Source organism: Cavia porcellus, unplaced genomic scaffold (genome assembly GCF_034190915.1).
Source record: "Cavia porcellus strain 051 isolate PalLab524CR breed Dunkin Hartley unplaced genomic scaffold, mCavPor4.1 scaffold_23, whole genome shotgun sequence".
Lineage (NCBI taxonomy): Eukaryota > Metazoa > Chordata > Mammalia > Rodentia > Caviidae > Cavia > Cavia porcellus.
Window position 1 is genome coordinate 51,125,235 of NW_026947506.1, and position 24,219 is coordinate 51,149,453.

Sequence of the window (24,219 nt, forward strand, 5' to 3'; positions counted from 1 at the left end):
TAAATAAGGGTGGAATCATGACATGTGCAAGAAAATAGATGGGATTGGAGAATATTACAAATGAAATAAACCAGACACAGAAAAATAAGTCTAGAAGCTAAAAATTAACCTGAATGGATGGGTGTGGGGGGCAGGAGAAGCTGGACACAGTGAGGCCAGATTTGATCAGGGCTACTCTCCACCTGCGTGGAACAGTCACAGTGAACCCCATGAACACACGGAATTGACAATGTTAATAAAAAGAATAGCTCAGGAGTGGGCGCAGGGGTGCAGGAGCAGGAAGCTGTTGGGTTAAGAAAAAATTATCCTGAGAACTATTTGGCTGTAGTTTAGATGCCTGTGTGACTCTGATAAAGCAGAAACGAGACACAGCAACGGTGACACTGCCCTTGGCCCATGCACGCTCTGTGTCACACTCGCTTCTGCTCTGGGAGTGGGACTCAGCGGTGACCACCTGTCCAGCTGGCCTGCACAGTGCAGTGACAAGAGCCGCACCAGCACTTGGGCAACACTTCTGGTGGCCGGGGGATCAGAGCTCCCAGAGTTGGAGCCTCCCCTGGAAATGCGCTAGACTTTCTCTCCAGATGTGCGAGTTCCACTGCGGCTGAGTGTGGGTTTGCTCCTCCGTATATGGTGTCCAGCTCGGAGGCTGCGCTCCTGCCCTGAATGTCACACTCCTCTCTCCAGCTCTGCTTGTTTCCCTGGAGCTGCGGTTTGAGTCTGGCAGGGCCCCTAGGACCCACGTGAAAGCTCAGCACACACAGGCACATAGGGACAGGCACACGGGGACACTACACGGGACAGCTCGCGGGCACACAGGGACCTGTGACCTTGCTCCCCCACCTTGATCAGGCCCTACCTGGCTCATTGGTGTCATCCTCGAATTTTAAAAATTTAGGCTTCCGAGTCTGACCACGTCCCATAAATCTTTAAGTGAGCCTTCTCATTAATTTCATTTTCTCAGTCAGCTCTAATTATTTTTATTTCCATTTTAGCTTAAGAGCTCTTTAGAATTTTTTCTTCTTTTGCATCAGAAACATGAATCAGTGTTATTTACCCCCTTTTTCTAATTTTAAACCTTTTTCTCAGTGTTCTATATATATATTTCCCCCATATCTGCCATGAAAGAAAAGTCTCAAGTCATCAAAGTCCTTATTTATCTGTCCTCAGAAGGAAGCACAGAAGTCCTGCCTCAGCAGCCCAGGGCTGCTTCCTGTCTTGCTGCTGTGAGACCTGGATCCCACACCAACAGTGTCGCTGGAAGAGCGGGTCGAGCCTGCCCGCCTGCCTCCCTGGTGTCCGCTCCCTCTTCCTTCCTTCTCTGTCGTATCCCTACCCTGAGCATTGAAATCCAGAGGAGAAATGTGAAGACTTCAGGAGACTCATTCCCAGCTCTTTATTAGCCTCAGACTTATTCAGGGAGGCCATCCAGAGTGTGCCAGAGCAAACTGGGACAAATGTCTATTCTGTCCTCCTTCACTGTTAGACTGCAAAAATGGATTGAGGAGGGAAACAGCATGAATCCAAGTCTTCTTCAGCTACCAACTTCATCTGATAAATGCATTCTCCTCTCTGCAGAGTGAACCGGTGTTAAAATGTGACAGAGCTCTCTGAAAAGTGCACAAAGGTGTCCTCGACACCCGTTGAGCTGCCTGTCCACCCCATCCTTCTGACCAGCAGGCCCAGGGTCCAGCACCTGGGCACTCCAGCTGGGGGTTTCTGGGGCCAGCCAGACAATGAGCAGGGGGCTCTCACCCTGCAGCATTTGATTCAAAATTCTGGTTTACGTGGCAGGGCCTGTGTGGACCCAGAGCTTCGGTTTGATGACGGGTTTTTAAGAGCCCATACCCCGGGCCCTTGCATGACATACAAGCCAGAATCTCTGAGAATGGAGCGGAGAAAACCACTGCGACCAGGAGACGCTGGTCACAATCTGGGGACCTAGACTGTGGGGACGCTGTGATGTACCCCTGTACGGCTGAAGCAGGGATCAGTTCTCTCACCACATGTACACACACCCATGTACGCACACAAGCACACAGCTGGTAACTACGCAGGGGCTGCTAATGAGTTCAATCGCGGCAATCATAATACACATACATAGCAAATCGGCCCGTTCATTACTTGCAGCAAACACCTACAATTTACCTGTTGATTACACATCAGCAACACTAATTCAGAAACAGTTATGCAGATATAGATATGGGTATATATTGCAGGGTAAAGAAATAGTAGTTTTGTTAATTACACTGGGTAACAGACTCAAAATAAAATCAATCAAGTTTTAAAATGTTCTTTAAAAGCAGCTTCAGGAGATTCCTGGGAAAACCCAATCTGAGAACCACTGAAGTAGAAAAAGAGGCTCAGTTAAGCAAACTGCATTGAGAACCTCCTGCGAGAAGAGTCAGAATGAACAGAAAGACACAAAGAGTCGTCACCAGGGATGGGCAAGGCCCAGCACACCGGGGCCAGGGGCCCCGAGATGAACTCAGCCTTCTTCAGAACTGCTGGAAACAACTCCACGGGCTTTGGGGTCCAGGGAAGCCAGGTGGTGTAGACTTTATTCACTCCCAAGCTGGGAATCGGACTGCTGAGCAGGAACACTGAAACTGAAGTCTGACCACAAGTTCAGACTCTAAGGTAAGCCCTGGTCCACAGGGTGGGAAAGCAAATCCTGCCACGCCCAGCACTCCCGCAGCACGCCCACAGCTTTGCCAGATCCACGGCATGGCGTTTAGCTTCCGTCACACCATTGACTAGAGGGAGGCCCTGCCTCGGTTTCCCCTTTGGTCAGACTGCTTGTGGGGGATTAGCAGAAGAAGGTGGGGGTGGGGAGCAGCCATCTGGCTTTGTCACTGTCTGGCTTTGTCATTGCTGAGTCCCCGCATCCCAGGAACCTGCATAGCTTGTCACTCTGCACTCAGCAGACGATTTCCAGTTTCCAGAAACAGATATAACGTTTAATGCACTCTTCCTGATCTTAACACTGAGCCTGTTGGAAATCTCAGTAATCAACTTTAAATACTTCAAGTGATTGAGTCGTCTGGAAACATGTGCTTCCAGAAATTTCCATAGTCACACTCCTCATAAATTGTAGAATAAAGCTGATTATAATGTGAAATTGTATGAAACAGGTTTCTTCTACAATGCCACTGCTCAAAACAAAATAAAAAGTCTGTATTTTTTAGCTTTGGTTTAGCACCTACTGCACAGAAGAGCTGCAGACACCAGGAGTGATGATGCTCACCGAAACCCATAACAAACCGTGGCCAGGTGGCTGCGTGAGAACTGCAGAGCAGATGGTGAATCCTGAGCTACAACAGCACTGGGTACTAATGAGGACCCAGACAGGTGCAGGGTGGAGGAACCAACCCCTCTGTTTGGTCAAATTTGAGAGCTCATTTCATGTTGTTTAGAACTCTTGTGAAGAAGATCTAATTTCTTTATTTAAAAAACTTTTAGCTTTTGTTTTACACTTTTGACATAATCACTTATATCAGAATTTCCTTGGATGAATCCTAAAAATGACTACATCTGTGTATGTGCCTGTGTGTGTATGTGTGTGTGTGTGTGTGTGTGTGTGAGAGAGAGAGAGAGAGAGAGAGAGAGAGAGAACTGAACTCAGAGCTTTTGCTCTGAGCTCCAGCCACACTCTTTTTTTCCAGCCCTTTTTATTTACTTGCTTTATTTTTAGACAGGATCTCACTAAGTGTGAGCTTGAATTTGTGACTCTCCTGCCTCAGCCTTCCAGAGTGCTGGGATTACAGGCATACCCCACTATATCTTTTAAACAAAACAAATTTTATAAACTCTGTTAATACATGTAAGGAACTTGGAGCCCATTTTTCTAAGTTATGATTTTGTAATTACAATCTCTAGGCTCTAGATGACACAAAAAATCAAGCGTGGCCTGAACCCAGAAGATGATAATTTTCCTGGCAGAGAAACAACCTCTTGGAGTTGGTGGCTCGTGGCCCTCCACAGAGGAAGTAACATTATACAGTGCTCTAGAGTGATCCTTCCTGCCTCCTCAGCACTGCACTCCTGAGGCCGGAGGCCAAGATAGTGGACCGTCCTGATGAACTGACTGGGAGACACACAACTCGGATCTTCTCAAACAAAAATCAGTGTTTATTCTTATTTCCTACAATAATAACGCTATTCTGAAAATTCAGATATTTGGTGTTTTTTGTTCTTGAACCAAATCCCGTGTGGTGAAGACAGCACCATCCTTTGAGTCCTTGCGTGGCCTCAGAACTAGGTACCCTCAGGCTCCCCAGGCTTCTGTGGAGGAAGGCTGCCCTCTCTCACATGCAGAAGTCCTTCAGCTCTGTCCCTAGTATGGCCAAGTGATCTCCAGTCTGAAACAAATTCCTCCTCTGGACCAGACAATGTGGCACAGCCCACTTCGAGGCTGGCTATTGCGAGCTCATCTTTCATCAGGACACGCTCTTTCCTGCCTCGGGCTTGTTTTTCCTTAGCCCTGTGTCTCAGCCTTTCCACCGCTCTTCCCGGCAGGACACATCTGCTCTGTGGCAGAGCTGGCTTCCGCTGACATGCTAAGGGCTGTTCTCCCGCCTGGGTGCTGGGAAGTGCAGGACCTCAGGGGTGGGTCTGGAGGTGGGTCTGTTCACCCCACCAGCAGGAAGTGAACCGGGGTGCAATTTTCTCCTAGAGCTCCCCACCAAGGTGCTGTGTCATCACAGGCCTACACCCAGCAGGGTCACCCAGCCATAGACTAAACCCTCCGACTCCATCAGACCACGCGAATCTTCCCTCCTGTGGTTGTTATTTCAGGCATTTTCTCTCAGCAGAGGAAAGTGCACTGCCTGTCATGTGGGTCCCAAGATTCCCATCTGTGGCGGGACTTTGACCTTCTCACCAAGAGCACATCTGTGCCCCATTGCTGTGCCTCTTCAGATAATTGTGATGATCGTTCGGCTCACTGATGGGCTGGTTCGGCTCTCTGCTGGTGTCGCACTCAGTCTTGTTCAAAGTTGAGTTTTCTACTCATCTAATACTCTCTTGTTTTAGGGGAAGATACATAAGTTCTTTCCCTGGATTCCTGGATGTATAATTATGTTATTTAATTGAATTTCAGCTTCAAGGGTTGTGTGCGTGTGCCTGTGTGTGTGTGTTTCTGTGTAGCTGCACAAGACTTAGTTCATTATTAATTCCAAGTAAAAACTTGTACCTGAATTTTTTCCTTCTCACTTTTGGTGTTATTGTATGTTCAGTCTGTAACAGCTACGTGCATTTGGGGTAACCTAGTGCATTAACCCTTCCAGGCCACTTTCAAACTCTTCATCCTTTATCACTGTCTGTCCTCACCCTGATCTGCTTCCCCAGCTCCAAAAAGTTGACCTCTTTCTTTTATATATCAATCCTTAACCTACTCTTATTTACAACATCAGGTTTCTCATGCAAAAGAAGCCATGTGCTACTTAATTTCCTGTTCTATGTCACCTACTTATTATGGTCTTAAATTCCATTCGTTCTTCAGCAGGTGCCGTGATTTTGTTTTTACGGCCAACTGATAGTCCAATGCCATATACACCATATTCTCTCTATGATTGGCCTGTCGACGGCACCAAAGCTGCTCACAGAGCTCAACTATTGGGAATTAGTCGGCCACGAGCATGGGTAGGTGTGGTTCACCGCAGTGTGCTATCTGTAACCCATTCAGAAAGAATTTAACGTCTTTTAGGGGCTTTGTCTCCTTGTGAAAGCAGTTTAAATTCTTGCTATTAAAAATGATACAAATGCTGGGAGGCTGAAGCAGGAGACTTGCAAGCACAAGCCCAGCCAGGGAAATGCAGTGACTTAGTGGGACCTTGCCTCAAGGGAAATAAATAAGTAAATAGGGCTAGGGACACAGCTCAGTGCAAAAGCCCAGGGCTCAGTCTCCAGTATAAAAGAGAAGGAGGAGGAGAGAGAAAGAGAGACACGGAGAGACGGACAGAGAGATGGAGCAGAGACAGATTAGCACCGTGTCGAACTCCAGAAACACAGGAACGTGAAACTGAGGGCATAACGTGAGTCCCGGTGCTGCAGCCAGAGTGAGCAGGGCCGCATTTCAGTTCTTTTCCTTCCGATCTTTCTTGTGGTCTTGTGCTGGTTCAGCAAACCTTCCCACGGCATGCACGGTTGGCTCGCATAGCGCAGGCCGCCCTCGCCCGCACACTCCAGGATCCAAGGCCGGGCAATGGACGGGCGAAGAGTGAACTGAAATCGGCCAGCAGTGGAGCGAAGTGTGGCCTGGGCAGACTGGTGGAGGCGCACGGAGCAGGCGGAGGCCGGGGATGGTTGTGCAACCCCGGCAGGGCAGCGCCAGGCCCTGGACTGTACCCGGATCCCTGCAAGGCGCAGCTTCCTCTGTCAGGGTCCGGTGGAGAGAAGAGAGGTTGACGTCTCATGCTGGTCCCCAGCCCAGTGGGGGTCGCTGTGCGCATACATCGTGGGGCTCATGTGCACCCCAGGAAGAGCTCAGCTGGCGTGGGAAATAGAACTCCTACCTGAACAGATGTGGTGACTTCTCACCCTGGGCTCCCTAGTCTGTTTCTCGCCTCCTCCTCTCTCTCTTCCTAGGGCAATTTACCTCTAGCTGATGGCTAAGACATTACCACCGTCTAGTATTCTGCACACTCACCACTAGGCTGCTCTTGAGTCTGTGACAGTAAAACGCAGCAGTCAAGCTGCAAACTGAATATTTATCAGTTTTGATTCTATGCTCGCCATTCCATATTAAAATTATTTCACTGAGCTATATAAGTCAAGTATCTCCTTTCAAATTTAGATTTGAGTAGCTGTTTTCAAAGCACTGTCTTGGTTGCTTCTTGCTTGCTGAGACACAGTACCGACACAAAGTACTACAAGGAGAGATTTATGTTGGCTCACAGTTTGCAGACGTTTGGGTCCATAGTTAGCTGGCTCCAAGGCAGGGCAGCATGGCAGAGGGGACTGCCAGAGGAGAGCAGCTCAAGGCTTGGGGGCAGGAATCAGGGGGGGCTCCAGCCAGACAGGAGGGAGACAGCCCTCCAGGGCATGCCCCAGTGGCCACCTCCTTCAATCAGGGCCCACCTCTCGCACCAGAGTCAGCTGTGAACTGGTAAAGGCACCAGTCTGCACGGAGTATCACACCCCACCATCCAATCATCCCCCAAAAGCCCATCTACAAGCACATGAGGCTGTGGGGGACTCTAAAGGTAAACCACAGCCACCGCCCACCAAACTGCCTTTTTCCTTTTGGTCTGCTTCCCGCAGAGTTTATGGGGGCGGAGTGTTCTTGGGGGCTGCTGGTTCTTCTAAGGCCATTACAGATCTAATGTTTTTTCCAGAACATTGCCTTATCCAATCTCATCTTTTATTTTTGAAAAACTTTAAAATTACTGAATTCGTTGTATTATAGAATTAAAGAAGCCAAAAGATCAAATTGCATTAAACCAACAAACCATTCGATCAGTGAAAGCAGTGTCTTTTTAATAATTGGTGCTGGCAGCCATGAACTATTTGTTTTTCTTCATTTAGGTCTTCTTGTATGTTTTGAACAATGTTCTAATTTTTTCATTTCTTAGATAGAACAGGTTTTCCCTGCCATTGTCATTCTCCTGATACAATTTATCCTTGGTTATTCTGTTCATTAGTCACTCAGCAAGCACCTGTGGGAAGCCAAGTGGCAGGCACTGTCGCACAGGTGCCGGTGAGTGAGACAAGAGCAGTGTGCTTGTATTTTTGAAAAGGAATTTGGATGTGCCGTGTTACTGCCACAGAGCACTTGCCTCATATTTTTAATGAGATGGCTTGATTGAATTATGCGTTTTTAATGAAATGATGGTTAAATGAAGTGGTGACCCCAAATAAGAGCTCTGAAATGGGTGTTAGAAATCTTTGCAGACAGCCAGGTTGTCACCAGTAATGAGGGTGCTTCTGACATTTGTATATAGGAGATGTGCCTGACATTTTGTATTCAAGGGCACCTTGTCAGGACTGTGACAGAACCTGATGGGAGACAGTGAAGAGGGTGTGGAGAGACAGACCCAGGAGATTCTGGAGTGAGCATAACTCACACTTGACATTAGGACTCAGTCACAGCACTGAACTTCATCACTGTCAATCACTGGCACAGGATCAGACAGGACAGGGAGGAGACCGAGTGTAGCAGGGACTCCTACAAGCTGGGAAGATGCCTTCACCACTCTGCGCTGAGAGAATCACCTGACAGTGTGGAAAAGTAAAGCTGGAACATTTGTCCAAATGAATTCTAGGTAGATCAGAAATTCAAGAGGAAAAAATAATCACACAAAGCCAAGAGTGAGCTGAGTACAAGAAAGCATCCTTTGTTTCTTGAAGCAGAGAAGTTTTCTTAAACAGAAGGCAGGAGGAAATATTAATGGGTTTGAAGACCTACAAATGTGTTCTTTGTAGTCTGAACTGAAATAAACCTGACACAGAAGGTTAAATATCACATGGATTTTCCAGAAAGCTGAAGCACAAATAACTTAATGAGCAAAGTGACAGAGATGGAGGGAAATGGTGGAGGGCTGTGGGGGGATGAGAAAGGGGTTGTGGAGAGAGAGGGGAGCAAAGACGATTACAGTGTGATGCATATGATTGCCAGTTCCCCATTACGAATGTAATTATTACATTTTGTAAATATATACCAATAAAAATTGGAAGTTCCATATGTCAAAACATACATGGGGGCTGAATATGAGGTGTTAAGAAATGTTGCTAATTTATTAAGCATAGTAATAGTACATGGTCATATAGAAAATTCAGTACCCTCACAGATGCTGCCTTGGTTACTTTTCTCTCACCATTAAGACAAAATACCTGACATCCAAAGTGAAGCCAGGAATCATTTATTTATCTTACAGTTTTTGAAGTTTCAGTCTGTATTTAGCTGGCTGCAAGGTAGGATGGTGTGGCTGAGGGGCAGCCATTCATGTTGGCCTCACACAGCAAGAGCCAAAGGGCAAAAGAGAGAGGCAAACCTCCTTCCCTCCCTTATGCTGTAAGCCGGCTCCCTGCTCCTGGTGGGGCTGGGGGCTCAGCACTCAGCACCACCAATCCCAGCACTAGACAATGAACCAATCACAAACACCAGACTCAGCCTCACCCACAATTGCATGAGGCTTGGGCGGCGACCCAGACACAAACCATAACAGATGCAAATTGAAACACTAAGGGTGATATATCATGATTTCTACACATTATTTTCCAATGGCTTAGGGAATCATATAGAGAATTCATCATACAAATTTGGAAATTTGTGAGCAAGTAAAGATAGAGAGCATATCAGTATTCAGTGTATTTGTTTAATGTCTCTAAAGGTTAAAAAATATAATGAGATTACCAAAAAATGGCACTGTAAACAAAATTAAAAAGCAAATTATATACTGAAAATTCCTTTGCAACTTTCTGTGCCAAAGAAGCTAAAGAAATCTTATCTTACCATAAAAAGACTTTGGCTATTTGCCATGTAAAAAATACATCCTTCTTTCATCTAGGAAAAAAAGAATAAAAAAGCTTGGAAAGCTGACCCCAGAGGATTTTAAATGTGTTATACTTTATAAAGAAAGCAGGAGTATAAAGGTAGAAATAAGCACAGCTTATTCTGTATAGTGAAGACACCTTCATGTAATATGTACAATACTTCACTATAAGCTTCATACTTACCCTCTGCATGCTGTACTAGGAAGGAAGTGTTGGGTGATTGGATGTCATCCCTGTCGGTCATACCATAATGAACAAGAGGGAAGATCCCTACACCCTAGGAAAGGCTGTGTTTTACTTTTTTTGAAACACAATACCAATACCTACAAGTTAAAGGAGGAAAGGCTAATTGTAGCTTATAGTTTGCAGAGGTTTTAGTCCATAGCTGGCTCCAAGGCAGCGTGGTAAGGCACAGGGGTATTGCATAGGAGAAACAGTTCATAGCACAGCACTCAGAGGGCAGCAAGCAGAGACCCTCCCTTTTCTTTTTATTCCCCCCAGGTGAGAAGTCCAAGCATAGGACTTCCCATTATCTACACCCTGAGCTACGACAGACCAATCCAGTATCACACCCTCAGTCCTAGGGCCACATACCCTAGATCCTGCCATCTTTGAAAATACCCATGTAGGACCAAATGAGGCTTTTGGGGAACATCTAGATACAAGCTATAACAAACCATGATGCAGTCTTGTCCATAAAGGTCATAATGAACAATCCCTCCTTTTGTCCTGCTCTCTGAATTGTCCATTTCTGCCTGGATCAAGGAATGGATCAAAGCAAACACTTCTGCCAACAGAAAACGGCAAGCCCAGGGCAGGTTGTTCACAATTATCCATTGTGTTTGTCCTGAACATACAGAGATTTGAAAAGCCAAAGAAGGGCAAGGAATCTTTCTGATGGCGTCAGCCTCTTGACTCCTCTCTGCCTTTGGCAGAGAATCAATCAACGGCCATCAGTGGTTGTGATGTCAGCAAGAAGAAGGCATCTCCCCAAATCTTTACTTTAGAATCCCAAAAATGCATACTGGGCACAGAAAACTTAATGTTGCTCTGATAAATAAAGACCTCTAACAAACTGCAACATAAAAAATAGAAACATAGACAAAATTTCACTACTATGAAATTCACAAAGAAATTGAAGTTCAAATAAACAAATGAAAACAAATTTAATGTCACCATTAATCAATGCAAAGCAAATATGACCAACAAGACATGTCACCATTGTCTACCAGAAAGTAAAACATTCTTTGAAGGCTTAACACTCCATAATAATAGACATTCCATAGGTATGGTCCTACATCACAATTATGGAAAAAAAAAAAATATATATATATATATATATATATACTTATGTAAAACAATAGTGAACTAGTGAAATAAATTATGTGCATTCATAGGATAGATAATAAAAATGAAGTTGAATTAAAGGGCTTACATTTGAATTAAGTAAATGTCTGTATATTCTAATTGTAAGACAAATATTAACTCACATAGGCAAGGAAAACAGTGAAAGCATTCATACTAAACTGTGTACCTCTCAGCAGTGGAATCTGAAAAATGTGTTCTTTCTTGTCCATTTCTTCCTCCTTCTCTTCTCTTTCTTTCCTATCCTACCTTCTTTTTTTCTTTTTTCTTCCTCTCTTTATCTCTCTTTCTTCCTTTTTTCCTTTTTCTTCCTCTTCAGTGCTTACTTACTTTTCATAAGCACATGTCTTTATGCCAAAGCAGCCACCTGAGGCACTGGTGTGTCCTCCTCCCAGGTGTGGCTGATGGGTCAGGGACAGCAGCCCGCTGCCCTCTGCACGGCGCAGACACAGAGCACAGCATCATGCTGGGTCCCGTGAATACGTGTAATGACCACGTGCTGCCCAGACAAGAAGTGCGTGTGTAGGGGCAGTTTGCAGACACCACAACTTACAAAAATCAACCTGGTAATGGATGGCAAAACCCAAATTCCAAGAGGAGTGTTTGTCCATCAGTCCTTGCTTCATGCCATGTAACTTGCTAGCTAAAAATTTACTAGGTTCAAACAGTGAAATGAGAATGTGTGAGACTCCTAAAAGCACACAAGCGAGTGGGTGGATGTGAAAATAACTCTTCCTCAGCTGGCACCACTCAGGCCAAAGCACCAGAGACACTGCCATGCCCGCCCAACACCTTCTGTCTCCCACAAACTGTGCTGCCATCACTGTGCCCAGGGAAGGGAAGACCTTCAAGCTCAGGCAGATGTCACAGGTAAGAGTTACACTTCCCTCTTAGTCTCTGAGTGTCTGGTAACAACAGGCATGGGCTGAGAGACCAGCAACCCAGGAACCTTCCCAGTTTCAGGGAGGGAAGTCCTGTAACCAGGGCTTACTAGCAATGTACTACCAATGCTTTCCCAGCGCAGAGAGCGTAGATCACACAACAAGCAGGGGACTGGAACTTACCAGCTAGAACATCACCTGATAAACAGTAACAGGCAGTTAAAAGGCTTTTCAATCAATCTCTCCCCCACAGCTGTGCCAGAGCAATTCAGGTTAAGATGAAAAAAATATATAAAGATGAGCAACTTTGTCTAAAGACAAAATGCAGCTGCATTCAAAGCGAGAAAGAATTGTAAGAGAGATTCTGAAAAATACCTATAAATACTGAGTTTTAACAATATGGTTGATAAAATATACATAAAGAATCCAAGGTATTGTCACAAATTAATGATGCACTTGATATACATTTTAGAAGGCTCTTTTCGATATCAGGTTGGGTATATACTGTTCTATCTCCAGACCATTCATTTCAGTTCTGCCTGGACAAGGCATTAGCAGCAGTGCTGGAGTCAACCTCAGAGAATGACCTGTGCCTAAAGGCTGGTCTTAAGACACCAACAGACTCAGCTACAGTGTGAAAGATGCATTTTCTAGTAGCTTCCAGTCTGACTTCCATACCCTCCACTGTGGTTTTTGGCAGACAATGATGTTGATGGCCTGTATTCAGTGTATGTAACTGAGATACCCAAATTCTAAATTGGCCCTGTAACTAGAGTAGGATGCCCTATAGAAAGCATGAGACTCTGGGGTCACTTCCCAAATTCAGTCTTTAAGGATGATTACAGAGAAATAACATACACACATAGTGCAGGTCATATGGGAAGAACGTGCAGCCCATATGAAACACAGAGGAAACACAGAATACTGGGAGAGTTCCCAGGGGGCCGTAGTGAAGGCACACATGAAAATTGATTGAGCTATGCACATTTTATGCATGTATGTTATAAGAAGGAGGGAAAATTCAGGAGAAAGATTCAGTAACTGCAGAGCACTGGGTACTGTACCCAGTATCTTTCTATGGGTCAAACTTGATAGTCACATGCTGGCCCATGTCTAGTTACTTTTCTCTCATTATTGAGACAAAATACCCAACACTCAGTGCTAAAGGAGGAGAGGCACATTTAGCTCACAGTTTGTAGACGTTTCAGTCCATAATTGGCTGAGTCTAAGGCAGAGTGGCATATGGCAGAGGGCAACAGTTCATGGCAACCAAAGACAGCAAAAGCAACAAGAGTAGAAGTGGAAAGAGCACACCTCTTCTTCTTCCGTATAGTGCATGCAACCTACCTGCCCTAGAGCAGGTGCAGCACTCACATCCATCAATCCCAGCACGAGATAATGGGCCAATCGAAACTCTACATTCAGCTATTACTGCAGAGCCTGTCCCACCATGACTTCACGAGGCTTTAGGGGGACATCCAGACACAAACTGTGACATTCTGCCCCTAGCTCCTCAAAGACTCACACACATCCCTTTATACAAAAGTCCATCTCTAGGGGCTGGGGATTTAGCTCAGCGGCATAAGTGCCTACCTTGCAAGCAGGCAGTTGTGAGTTCGATCCCTGGTACCGATAAAAACGAAAAAGACAAAAAAAAAAAAAAAAGTCCATCTCTAAGAGGTGCCAAGTTCTAAGTGTCCTCTAAGATGTAAGGCAAACTCTTAGCTGTGAGCCCCTGTACACATAAAAAGAAAGTTAAACAGTTTCAACATTTCCATTGCCAAAGTTCTAAACAGGAGGATACAAAGGAATGGGACCAAAGCAAGTCCAACATCCAGCTGGGCAAATATTAAGTCCTGTAGTTCCATGTGCAGCATCTAAGGAAATCTGTGAGCTAAAAGGGCTGGCACTGCACTGTCCATTTGGCACTTGCAGTAGTTGTAGCTCCTATGGCTTCTTGCTTGGACCAGCTTTGCTCCTTCCTTTCAGTTTTCCTCAGACAGTCCACATTCTTGGCTTCTCAGACTTCTGCAGTCTCCACTGCTCTGTTAGCTTCACACACGGCCCACTCAGGGGCACACTGCCTAGTCTCCTGGGCCTTCTGAAATTGGGGTGGAAGCCTTCTTAACACCACCACTCTTACATGCTTACCAGCGCTGTGTGGATGATGCCAAGGTCTGCTGCCAGCTGGCACAGTAGCCAGAATTTCCTGTTTCTTGGCTGTAGGGGTTAGATGTCTGGATTGCTGAGTACTCTGAATCCAGTTCTGAGGAACAAATTATTTACACTGCTATCATTCTAGCATATGGTGTTCTGCAGCTTTCTTCACAAAATAGTCTCATTTTTGCAGTTTTGAGGCTGCAAAGGGTGGAGTCCAGCTCTTATGATGCCCTCAGGTCATCTTTTCTATTGTCCTGCTCCTTCTTAGCCATCAAGATCTCCTCTGCTATATCTTTGCAATCCACAGCTTTACTGGAGCTTCTTTTCTGGCCAAACTCACATTTTAAATAGTTCTTCTAGACTTTTTGTTCTTGGTTTGCAACATAAATCTGGCCAAAATCCCCCAACAATAGCTTTGCCACAGCCTTGACATTAGACAGCCTTGAAATTTATTCTGCCAGATTAATTAGCCTGTCATACATGCCTAAGGGATTCTAGCTCTACTCTTTCAGGTGACATCTCTGAAACTTTCCAAACTCTTCCCACAAGCCATTCCCAAAGGCTCATGAATCAGTTATAACAATGACCCCACTTCTACGGCACCAAATTCCATCTTGCATATTTTTCTTTGGCTGAGATGAAATACTCAATACCCAAAGTTAAAGGAAGAAAGGCTTATTTAGCTCACAGTTTATAGAAGCTTCAATCCACAATTGGCTGGCTCCAAGGCAGGGTAGAACATGGCAGAGGGCAACCATTTATAGTAACCAAAGACAGCAAAAGCAAAAGGAGCAAAATGGGGAGAGCAAGCCTCTTCTCCTCCCTTACGTTATGTGCAGGCTACCCGACCTAATGCAGGTGCAGCACTCACACCACCAATCCCAGCACTAGACAATAAACCAATCACAAACTCTAGATTCCGCTGCCTCTGCAAAGCTACCCATGGCCGCATGAAGCTTTAGGGGGACATCCAGACACAAATCATAACACCCCACAACTACCATCTCCACTAATAAAGAAGCCAAAAATGAAGAGAAGCAGTTCAGAGGGCAGAGCATTTAGGTCCAAGCTGGAAATGCAAGGGAGAATTGGAAAAAGTGTCAGATAAACAAACAGAAGACTAGTTATTAATTTGTTACTATCTATTAAGAAATCTTTGTCACATTATACAAACTGTTGTGTGAATTATCTGCAGAGAACATCTCCAATTCCAAGTGACTTAAAACACCACCATTAGTATCCACAAAATTTCATGTCCTCTCAGCTCTGTGTCCACATTTTGGGAACAAGTGGGGAGGACAGAGTTAGGGCTCATGCTTTGTGGTCAGCTTTGGGTCATACAGGGCTTGACATTTCTTGTCTGTAGCTTCAGTTGGGAGTTATCTTGGTTGCTCTCCTGTCATGGACAAAATACTAATTATGGCTTGTGCCTGGATGCACCCCTAAAGCCTCATGTGGTCATAGGGTGCTTTCCAGAGTTGGTTGGATTAAGCGTATGTGATTCTGGAATTACGTGTGTTGCTGGGATTAAGGATGTGTGATTACTAAATCAGTGCACTGATTGGTTTGGCACAGCTCTGGGTGTGGGTAATGGGAAGGCCCACGCTGTGTGTGAGTAGTACCAGCCAAAGGATGAGTAGCCGGAAGAGATAAAAGGGGGAGGCAGGCTGTCTTTTGCTGTTTTGCTGTCTTCTATGTGTGACGAACTGTTTCTCCTCTGTGATGCCCCTCTGCTGCACCACCTTCCTTACAGCCAACCGACTATGAACTGATAGTAACCTTTGTGGCAACAGCCCTTTCCTCTTCTAACTTTGGGTGTTTAATATTTTGTCCTAGCAATGAGAAATGTAACGAAGACAATACCCAACACTCTCAACTTTAAGGAGGGAAGTTTATTTTGGTTCATAGTTTCAGTTCTTTGCTGTCTCCAGGGCAAAAAGAGCATGGTACTGCTCACATCACAGCAGCTGGGAAGCAGAGAGAGAAAGGAGGAGCTGAGAACATGAACACACCTTCCCAATCCCACCTCCAGCCACGCCCTGCCTTCTACAGCATGGTCAGCCCTGAACCCACCATGAAGAATCCACGAATGAATATGGTGTCCCATGACCTGTCACCTTCTAACAACAGGAGACTTTCACGGGACACGTTAGATCTAACCAGAACAGGTTACTTATATTAAATCTCACTGTTAGTATCAGTTTTGGTTTTATTGAATTTACAAGTTTTTCATTCCCAATCTGGCCAGCATGACCCTCTACTTGTGCCCGAGGGACAGAATGGTTGGACTAGTGTCACTGCTGATGTGAGACAGCATGAACGATTAGCAAATTCTTCTATGAAAATCTGACCTTCAGCAGTATTTCCAGATCTGATACCTTGGAGGTGCCATAAAGGTATAATAATGTCAACTAGTCCCTGGGCAACACTGCTAACTAACTCCTTAATTGTGAAAAAGGACCTTGACCCGGAGAACTGCGTGTGCATGGGCACCGGGCATTCAGCCTCCCTGAGTGTGATGATGCACACATGGGCACATTCCCTGCAGAGATACCAGCTTTACAGATCCACACGTTTTGTTTCTATTTTCAGCTTCACTCCTCCACCTCACAGATTTTTGTTTCTGTGGCTATGGATCGAATACGGGAGAATTTTAATGTTTTACTGAAAGTTTTACACAGTGAACATCCTCACTGATCACCTAGCAATTTGAGATCCAGTACATGAAAGATACAGTACTGTTTCCCCTTTCCATCTTGCTTACACCACAAGCAAACTCAAGAACCCCCTCCATCCGACACCTAAACCACACATCCTAACTGATGTCCCTCGAGCCACTTTGCATATTAACAGGCTATCAACGAATATCCTTTTATATGTGACACTTGAAATTTTCTGGCTAAGAAGTCAAAAGTTTATCAAAATGTGTTGTGCATCTTCATATTCTTTTCTGCTTTTTCTGCCATGTTACCAGAAATCCAGATGCTGTGCAGCTGTTTGTTAGTCTTCTCTACAACATGGTAACTCTGGCAAAGGTAGGTCCTGCATCATTTACTGACTCTGCCTTCATGCTCAGTAAGTGACTTATATCTGACCAATAACAATCACCGCCTCAGGCAGTAATGTCTAACGGGAGCAGCCATCAATTCTTTCTCTTCTGGTGCAAGAGGTCTCTCATTCCAACATGAAACAGAATCCATTTCCTAACTCTAGAATCTGTGGGTTTACCTTTTAGAAAACTGGAAGCCATGTTCTGGGACTTGCAAACCTATGCCCTGAAGCAGTGGTTACTTCAGCTTTGTTCTCTCAAAGCTCAGCCACTTAGCATAAGGAAGCCCAGGATGGAATGCTCATGACTGGGAGGACATAGAGAGGAGCCTGAAGAATGAAGGTCACCTTGAACAACCTTGCTTCCTACTGAATGCATCTGCAAAACATTGTCCAGCAAGCTCCTCAGAACTGTGCGGCTGAGCCCAGCCAACCCTTAGGCCACCAAATTTGTGACAGTTTGTTACACAACAATGAGTAATGGAGATACTTAGCTAAAGATCAATCAGTAACCCATGCACAGTGGAGAGAGACAAAGGAGGAGCATAGACAAGTCTCTTAAAGCTGTAGCAGCATTTTAAAGAGAAAGTTCCAAAAAGGACAACCACCTCTAAGTTGACACAACTAAAATTTAAAATATTATTCTAAGCAACTTTTGATCTTGTAAAAATGTATCCTAAGACAGATACATTGCTATTTGGTGACTGGTTTGTTTGGATTCAAAAGTGTATGGATAATTGTCCTGACTGGGTCAAGGAGTGTTAGAAAGGGGCCAGGGACTTGAGGCTGGTTTTCATATGATTCAAAAGTGTATGGATAATTGTCCTGACTGGGTCACGGAGTGTTAGAAAGGGGCCAGGGACTTGAGGCTGGCTTTCATAGGCGCCACAGCTCGGTTTTATGCAGCAACATTTCTTAAGTAGAAGAAAATATGCTGCCTTCTTTTCACATTCAAATGAATTCGGTTTCTTACCCACAGGACTTTAAATCCAGCATTTAAAATAAAACAAATGATTCCACTGCAGAACTGTGGCCCAATAAGGACTTCAGCAGTAAACACCCTGAAGACAGAAACTTACCACGCTTCTGACGTTTCATAAATTCTGACTCTAAGTTGTAGAGAAAATGGAACAAATTGTAAATTGCTAACCTATTTTATTACAAACATAAAATAACACATTTCCCATTACAGCACAGTAACTTTTATTTTATGAATGTCCACATCAAGGCAATAAAGCCATTTCCATGCAGTCCAGCAGAATTTTCCAACAGACGGGTTAGGAAGGAACCAGGTGGGTGGAGCTAAGCGTGCAGTTTCTCTCTGCTGTGTTACTGGTGACCACTGCGTCTGCAGCTTCCAACACACAGCACCAAGGCTTTCTCTAACTGTTGCTTTCTTCGTGTGGCTTTGTGGAAATAAAGTATATTTATTACCCACAGCACTGTGTTTATGACTGTTTAAGCATGAAATAAGACAAAAGAGGAGAGAAGAGGGTTGCTGCTTACTGCTAAGCACAGGTTAATGAAATTGTTGCCTTCGGTGTGTACTTTGAGTATAAAACTGCTTTTTGGTCTTAAAATAGCTCTTCCAACACAGTTCTGACATTACTCTTCCATTAAATCATCACCTAGATAATTGTATTCTATTGATGAAATAATCTGTTGAAGCTCTATTTCCTTTTTATCCAGTAAAGGTCACATTAAGTGAAACCAGCTATTAAGTAAATAGCAAATAAATTCAGTCCTATAATAAATGTCTTCATCTGCTTACACCACAAAGAGGACAAAAACGAGGCTGCAAATATAGATTCAAAATGGGTTTAACATAAATGCAAAAATATTGAAGCATCCTAACAAAGCACTGCATAAATGAAATTCAAATGACTCTTAAGTGGTAGGAACTTTTAATATGGAAAACTTCGATTCTTGGTCCAACAGAACACTGATACTTTTCAGCTGGTCTGACAGCACTTTTTGCCTAACAGTAACATCCAAAGGAGTAGCATCTACGTTTCATTGCTTTATTCACGCAGGGTCACACACATCAATAATTTTTACCTGAAAGGATCGGTCTGCGCTGACCCAAAAGCCACAGGTCCCTGCTCTGTGAAGAGCCAGGCACTGTGGGGACCACCAGTCCATTTTGGAGCCAGGGCATCCAGAAACACTGAAAGTGAAGGATGCTTAGGTTCCTGAAACAGCGCCTTCTGGTACTGCACTCCAGGTGGCTCAGAGGCAGGGAAGGGGTCTCCCTCAGGGAAAAAGGGCAGGGCTGCCTCCTGGGAACACCAGAGTCAGCCCTGCAGCCACCTGAAGAGACTGAGATCATGGGCCCCATCCCCCAGGAGCTGGACGGCCTCAGGGGAGCTCTTCACCTCCTTCATCTCCAGGGTACAAGAGGGGGGCTGCTGAGGTCCCAGTGACCCCTCTGTCTGGGTGTGGGAGCCTCTGTTTCCTGCATGCAGAGTCACAGCAACCACCTAGTGATGGTGATGTCCTGTGCACTGCAGAGGGACTTCTGCCAACCCTGATCATCAGGGACCGTGGCCCCAGTAAACTGACCTAGCTGGAGGACTCCACGACAGTCCTGCAGGGCAGCACTGTATGTATTATGCAGCCTGAGCGCAGTGGCCAGCAGTGGCCAGCACATCTGTAGGAAGCTGTGCAGTGGGGAGGATCCAGGCTGGGGTCCCACAGGAGGCTGGGCAGCAGCACCCACACAGCTGCATGCCCTGCCCACTCTAGTGCGCTTGAAGGAGCCAGGCACTATGGGGACCACGCTCTGGGGATAGTGGCCAGGCCAGATCTGGGATCATACAGACACTGCACCCCACTGATGACTGACCTGGGGTCTCGGGGTGGCATGGCCCCAGCCTTGACTCCCAGGAGCGGAAGAGCTCAAGTCCCTGGCTGGGAATCGACCCAAAGGCTGCCAGCCGCAGCCATAGAGGAGGGGTGCACAGCCCCCCAGCACCTCTGCCAGGCTTCTGCTGTAGGAGCTGGCCAAAGGTGGACTCCAGTGTAAATGTTATCCCAGGAGGCTCTCGCACCGGGCGGGTGGGTTTGTCTGTCTTCCTTGGTGTTTGTTCCTGAAAGAGTGGGGTTGTTGTTATTGCTTTCACTTTCCTGGCGTCTCACCTGCCACACTACACCCTCCACACCTAGGCTGGTTCACAGGGTGCTGTTACCACTTCTGTCTGGTGGTACACAGGAGGACCGACCTCCCTGGGCTCCAGTTCACCACCTACGGAAGACCCCTCCCTACTTGACCTGTCCTGCTCCATGCTCCCCTTTCTTCACAAGTTCAGACTGCTCCTGTGATCCTTCCTTTGATGACATAAAGCCTGGCTCAGCTCTTGGGGGCTCCGTGGTGTGGCCAGGTGTCTGTCTCACTGTCTCTCCTCTTCCTCATCCGTCCCTACCCTGCTCCTCTGGGATGCAACCCTTCCTGCAAGCCCCATCACAGGGAGGGGCCAGTGTGGCTGCCCCCCCCCCCCCCGCCTTTTGTTTTTCTTTTGTTTTTTGTTTGTTCTTTGCTTTTGTCTTTTTGAGACAGGGTCTCACTTTGCAGCCCATGCTCGTCTTAAACTTGCCATGATCCTTCTGATTCAGCCTCCTGAGTGCTGGGATTACAGGTGTGCACGAAAATTACTGGTTTTGACTGATTAGGAGAAAGCAGATTTCAAATGAGCTGCTGTAAGAAGCACAAAGCTGATGGGCCTAGATACTACATCATAACACCTTCCCTTGAAACAATGTATCACCCAGGAATCTTGCAGAAGAAATGAATTATGAACTCTTGGAAAGTTACCCCCCACATGTAGTATCTGCCTTTTGAAATCCAGTACACATTAAGACCTCAACTTTAATATGAGTTTCTCATGGTAACGTTCTCATCCCACTAGATATACACAAATGACCATAAAGCTTATGTGTTGTTGTCCCCAGAGGAGGAGCCCATGGGTTCCCAATAAACAAATGCTATCCACAACCTTGCTCTACTAACACAGCTAGGAAAGTCTGGAAATACAGAAGCTGGGCCCACACTCCATTAGGCACACCCTCAGGCCATTGGGCTGAGGAGGGAGGCTCTGTGTTTTTTTCCTGTTAGCAGTGCTGAGAAGGGAGCAGCGGAAGGGGAAGAGGAGAAAGGAGGGAGAGGAGGAGGAGAGACCTCTGGGCGCTCAAGTCTCCGCCACTCACTGACCTGAGTCACCCTCATCCCCTCCACGGAGGTCATTTCCCTACTTCCCAGGGCATTTTGCACCACTCCTTGGTTCTGGGAGCCCGAGGCAGCATGGCCCAGCGAGCATCTGCTGCAGGGATTGTCCTCTTCTGTCCACTCTCATCCCCAGGACTTCAAGTCTGGGGGCAGTTTACTCTGCATCTCAGGATGTACCACCCCCCCATCCTGGGCTTAGAGACCCAATTTATCCATCAGGACACCACTGCCTAGCCAGGGCAGCCGCTGGAGAGTCGCCCTCCTGCCCACCCCGAGACTGTGGGTCCTGGCTTGCTGTCACCTTCTGCAGTCTGGCTTCTATCACAGTTGTTGATGGTTTTTAACCCACAAGACCATGACAACCCTTCGCCTTCTCCTGACTTCTGTGCCCCCAAGAACACTGATTCGCACCCATCCTCACTGCTGATTCTGTGTCCTTTTTATACCTGGTCACTGCCCCCTAGTGTGACCTCCAGCAGTTACTTCTCAACCACGGGTGCCAGCCTTCTAGCGCTCACCCCCGGAAGCCCAGTTGGAACACATCATCAGTCCACTGGGACTCACAGTCTACTGTACCTCTTGCCTGTTTTTTCTTACTGTACCTCTTGCCTGTTTTTCTAAGCTCATGGGTCAGTGTCACCCCAAGCCTGCCTGCTGTTTCCTTCACTTCCCCTGGAAGCGGTTCAGTTGTGAGCCCATGCACTCAGTCAATGATGAGCTTCCTGCCTTTAGCAGCGGGGCTCAGTCTCACCCTTGCTCACCAGTCTCCTCCTCTCCAGGCTCATCCCGAGCTCTACGAATCCAGTTTTTTCTCCCACTTAAAACCAAGCCTCGTCCTGGCTCTCTGATACTCCTTTAAGGCTGCACCTTGGACAATGGCCTTGGGAGCTGCCCACAGGACCACCCAGCCCTTAGTTCCCACCCCCTCTGGTCAGGCCTCATCAAGGCTGCAAATAACCTCCACAAGTAAGTCCCAGGATTTGTCCTGGAACCTACCGGCAGCAGGTGGCCCAGCCAGTCCCTCTCTCCCTAGAACCTCCTTCTCCTGGCTTCATGGTACCCCCACTGTGGCCAGCCAGTTCTCCTCCTGTCTCTCGGTCCCCTTTCCTCTCCCAGGACTCCATCCTGGGACGTGTTTTCCGCAGGGAACTGACTCCTTAGGGTGCCGTCTGGACACCTGAGTCCCATCTCTGCCTTGAACGTGACCACCTAATAGGCATTACAAACTCAGAGGCCCAGACTCTCGGTCTTCCTCCAAATTCCTCCCGACCCCTAACCATTCCCGTGTTCACAGCTGCAATTGCAGCAGACCAGAGTTTGTCTGTGCGATTCCCCATTCCCTATGAATTTTATATAATTATTTACAAAGAAGAAATATTTTCTCACTCAGATGATTTTTCTGGGCCTTTGAAATTGAAATATAAAGTAAAAGAGATTTTTTAAAGTTAGCAGGCAAATGACCTGCTATCAGCTGGAATTAACTCCACACACCCAGGAAAGGTTTGGAACAGAATGCATTGAGGGCTGCATCGGAAAAGCAGAAACTTGAAGGTTTACATCTTACTGACCTCTACCTTCTTCTGCTCTGTGTGGGTGCTGAGCTCTGTGTGGTCACTTAGCTCAGGGGGGTGATGGTGCGGTCACAGCTCCTTTAGAAGCACCTCCTCTGGAGGTGGCTGCCCTTGTCACTGAGTGGTCACAGGTGAGCAAGCCCATAGTCACACTCTGGTCACAGCCGGCAACCCCTGCTCCCGAGCCCAGGCACAGCTGTGTCTCACACTCCCTGACCTGAGAGTCCATGTGGAAGGGCACATGGGCTCCCGGCTGGCAGCAAGGGGCTGATCTGGGGCCTGGACACAGATCCCGGGGTGGGGGGGTGTCTCAAAACCTGAGAAAGCATGGAGCTGTCAAGAGCGTGGGCTGTGCCACGTGGAGCCACCACATCAGCGACCATCACCAACACAGACCAAAGGCCCCAGAGCGAGTGAAAATACTGCTGTACTACAGATGCCAATACTGAGACTTCATTCATCCAGAGATAGGAGGTAAACAGAAACACCTGCCACAGAGTCAGGACCTGCACAATACCAGAACACAGCGTAGAGCTCTCCTGCTGCATGGCAGCAGTTAGCACGGTCACCTCAGAAATGACGGCTCCCACGGGCTTGGTCCAGGAGTTGTGCCTTTCAGGGGGGAGCGATTTTACAGTGCACTGTCACACAACAGCAAGAACAAATGTCCTGTGGTCACCACAGCTATGCACCAGCATTTATGAATCTAATGCCACTCAAGGGTGAGCAGGCAGGCACAGAAGAACCCACAGCCCGCAAGGGCGGGAGGTGTGTCAGCCATGGTGGATGGGCGCCTGCCCGCATGCCGCACGGTTATCGCGTGAAGAAAACAGAGACGGAACCACTACACTTCCCTGTGAAAGAAAGAAGGGAACAGAAGGCGAAGTACATGGAGGGGTTCGTTCTCGTATCATCTGATGCTTAAATTCTGTAGAATATTTGTTTTATTCTTCATTAAACTGTTTGGTCCTACTGCATGTAATTCTGAATTTTAACAAGCATTTGAAACATTAACATCAGTTTAAAAATAATAATGGTCTTTCACTGAACAATTACATTTTTCTACTCAGTGTGGAAGGGCCTTGAAAATCAGTTGAAAATTTACAACTTTACCTGGCACAGTTTCCCATTTTTAAAATACGGTGTGGTCATACCTGTAATCCCGGCTTCTGGGAGGATGAGGGAGGAGGATTTGAGCCCAGCTGGGCAATTTAGAGGCTTACCAAGACAGACTCTCAAAGAATGAGAAAGGGTTGGAGGTGTAGCTTGGTTTGTACATCTTGAGTTCGGTCCTCAGAACCAGGAAAAAAGAAAATAAAAAAGGAAAAGCAAAGCTAAGCTAGACCCCACCACCACTGCTGAGCCCTTATGGATTCTACCAGGCCAGCTGCGGTCCTGCTCTCCTGCTTCTGTCATTTCTAACATCAGGCACTGCAGCGTGTGCGCTTAGAAACCTCCAGGTCACAGACAAGGGAAC

At 46.4% G+C, this 24,219-nt stretch overlaps 1 protein-coding gene across 4 annotated transcripts in view; it reads left to right on the forward strand.

The window, feature by feature from the left end:
• The window catches only part of Vstm2a (V-set and transmembrane domain containing 2A), a 148,130-nt gene extending 129,742 nt beyond the window's left edge, over window positions 1–18,388 (forward strand). For 2 of the 4 annotated variants that reach the window (XM_063234375.1, XM_063234370.1), the window contains exon 5: window positions 15,833–18,388. In XM_063234375.1, the coding sequence (XP_063090445.1) occupies window positions 15,833–16,083 (251 nt within the window). In that variant the 3' untranslated portion in view covers window positions 16,084–18,388. Of the gene's footprint in view, window positions 1–1,170; window positions 1,419–15,832 lie in introns of those variants that run through there. The other 2 variants (XM_063234371.1, XM_063234372.1) reach the window with 2 other exon arrangements.
• Window positions 18,389–24,219: the final 5,831 nt, after the last annotated feature.